The sequence below is a fragment of the Trypanosoma equiperdum genome (assembly GCF_001457755.1).
Source record: "Trypanosoma equiperdum strain OVI genome assembly, contig: ctg_1131, whole genome shotgun sequence".
Lineage (NCBI taxonomy): Eukaryota > Euglenozoa > Kinetoplastea > Trypanosomatida > Trypanosomatidae > Trypanosoma > Trypanosoma equiperdum.
In genome coordinates, this window is record NW_027123096.1 from 3,645 (window position 1) to 5,442 (window position 1,798).

Consider the following 1,798-nt stretch of genomic DNA (forward strand, 5'->3'; position numbering starts at 1 on the left):
ACTTAATGTGCACCTTCAGAATAAACGCATTGAGATTCTTCCTGAACAAAACGGTTACTAAATAATGACTTTCACTCCACAGAGGAAATCGGTGAAAGGCGCATAATTGGGGAGAAATAAACACAACCCCTCCCCCTAAATTACACGCACACAGCAAATGTAGCAATTGGACTGATGGCGTCTCCTTCCTTTTGCCCTCTTAGCCCTCTTGAACGCCAGTTCTCCCATACCTCATCTCCTGCAACCTAGTATTTATTTTCCACACAACGGCACATTAAAAGAACATTTAAAAGATATCCATGCAGAACCGCAAATACGTTACTCGTCACCTTATTTTAAACAGCGGGTCATCCGACAAAACAGAAACGCCGGGGAAGGTTTATGCACAAAGTGGACGACACCGCTTCCACTTACGTTTTTTTTTCTTCGCTTTTCTTTTTCTCTGCCCTGCTATCGTATCCCATCCCTCCTCTCATTACACTGAAGTTGTTTTGTTATTTCATATCATTGTAACATTCCTGACGCATTTACTCATAGTTGCGTTGGTTTTTGCATTCCGCCATCCCTCCCGTCATTACAAGCCACTTCTCCACTTGCCATTCCTTCCCGAGACATTACATTTACTCTATTATGCGGATCCATGTCTTCCAACTCCACATTATAGGCATCAGATCCACACTTTTGTACGGTTTGACCGCTAGACGCATACATCTCCGCACATTTCATATGCTGCCTGTACGCCAGTTCAGAGTTAATGGAATTGCGTAGGAATTCCACGCACTGTTTGTCGCGAATACGTTCCCTCGTGCACGAGGTTAATAGGTAATAAAAAAGCAAAATGGGATATAAGAAAAGGACTACAACCGCCACCACGTCGAAGGTATTGTCGCTGTTCATCATCCTTTCAACGAAATGCTGCCTTTTGTCTGGAGGGAAAAGTGCAGGATCTTCCCCCTGAATGAAAGGAGGCAAAATAGCTGAGAGTGAGGAAAAGGAAAGCCTCTTTAGAGATTCTCCATCAACACCCGCCACACCAAAACGCACAAGAGTTTGAGCCGCATATGTGGGCCCCTCATCTTCTGCACCACAGAAAGATTTCTCATCCGCAACCCTAGTATCCCAACTGCAGTATTCTAGTAGTTCAAATTGCGATGTTCGATTGAATTCCCCCTTGGGGAGTTGTGTGAGAATACCAAGTGCTTTCTCAATGAATTCGTCTGCATCGAATTGAGTAAATGGAGTGTCCACGATGCAAGCAAATAGGATTACATTTTGATTCAGCAACATGGTGTCACCGTCAATGGGTGGTACACTTATTGTGTTTGATCCATTGCTTTCTTGAGGAGCGGCGGCAATCGGTCGTAAAAACACAACTGCAAAAACTAGAGAAAGCACCATGCAGAGGACAAGTGAATATCGGGTCATTGCTTTTTTTTTTTGAATATTGTTTTGTTATTATTTTATTGACTCCTTCCTCTTCCCCTTCCTTGTTCGCGTTGTACCTTTACCCTCGCTGCTCTTTGTTTGTTTTGTGCCAGTGTTGTAAAACATAAGCATACGAAAGTCGTAATGCGCCGGAGAAAAGTGAGCGGAAGGGAGAAGAAAAATTATATATAGCGAAGTAAAGTGGATACGGGGTGAAAGGAAAGAATAGAAATAGAAGATGGAAAATAATGATGAGAATAATAACAATAACAATAATAATAATAGAAAACGGCTGCTCGAAACGTCACGAACAGAACACAAACACACAAACATACATACATAAATACAAGTACGCCTATATATATATATATAT

General features: G+C 42.0%; 1 protein-coding gene across 1 annotated transcript; it reads right to left on the reverse strand.

Annotated features, from left to right (window-relative positions):
- Window positions 1–531: 531 nt before the first annotated feature.
- TEOVI_000502900 (Enriched in surface-labeled proteome protein 14) lies at window positions 532–1,425 on the reverse strand (the record flags this gene model as incomplete). The annotated part of the gene is made up of 1 exon (XM_067220366.1): window positions 532–1,425. One exon carries the CDS (start codon window positions 1,423–1,425, stop codon window positions 532–534), a length of 894 nt encoding a protein of 297 aa, XP_067076467.1.
- Between the last annotated feature and the right edge of the window lie 373 nt (window positions 1,426–1,798).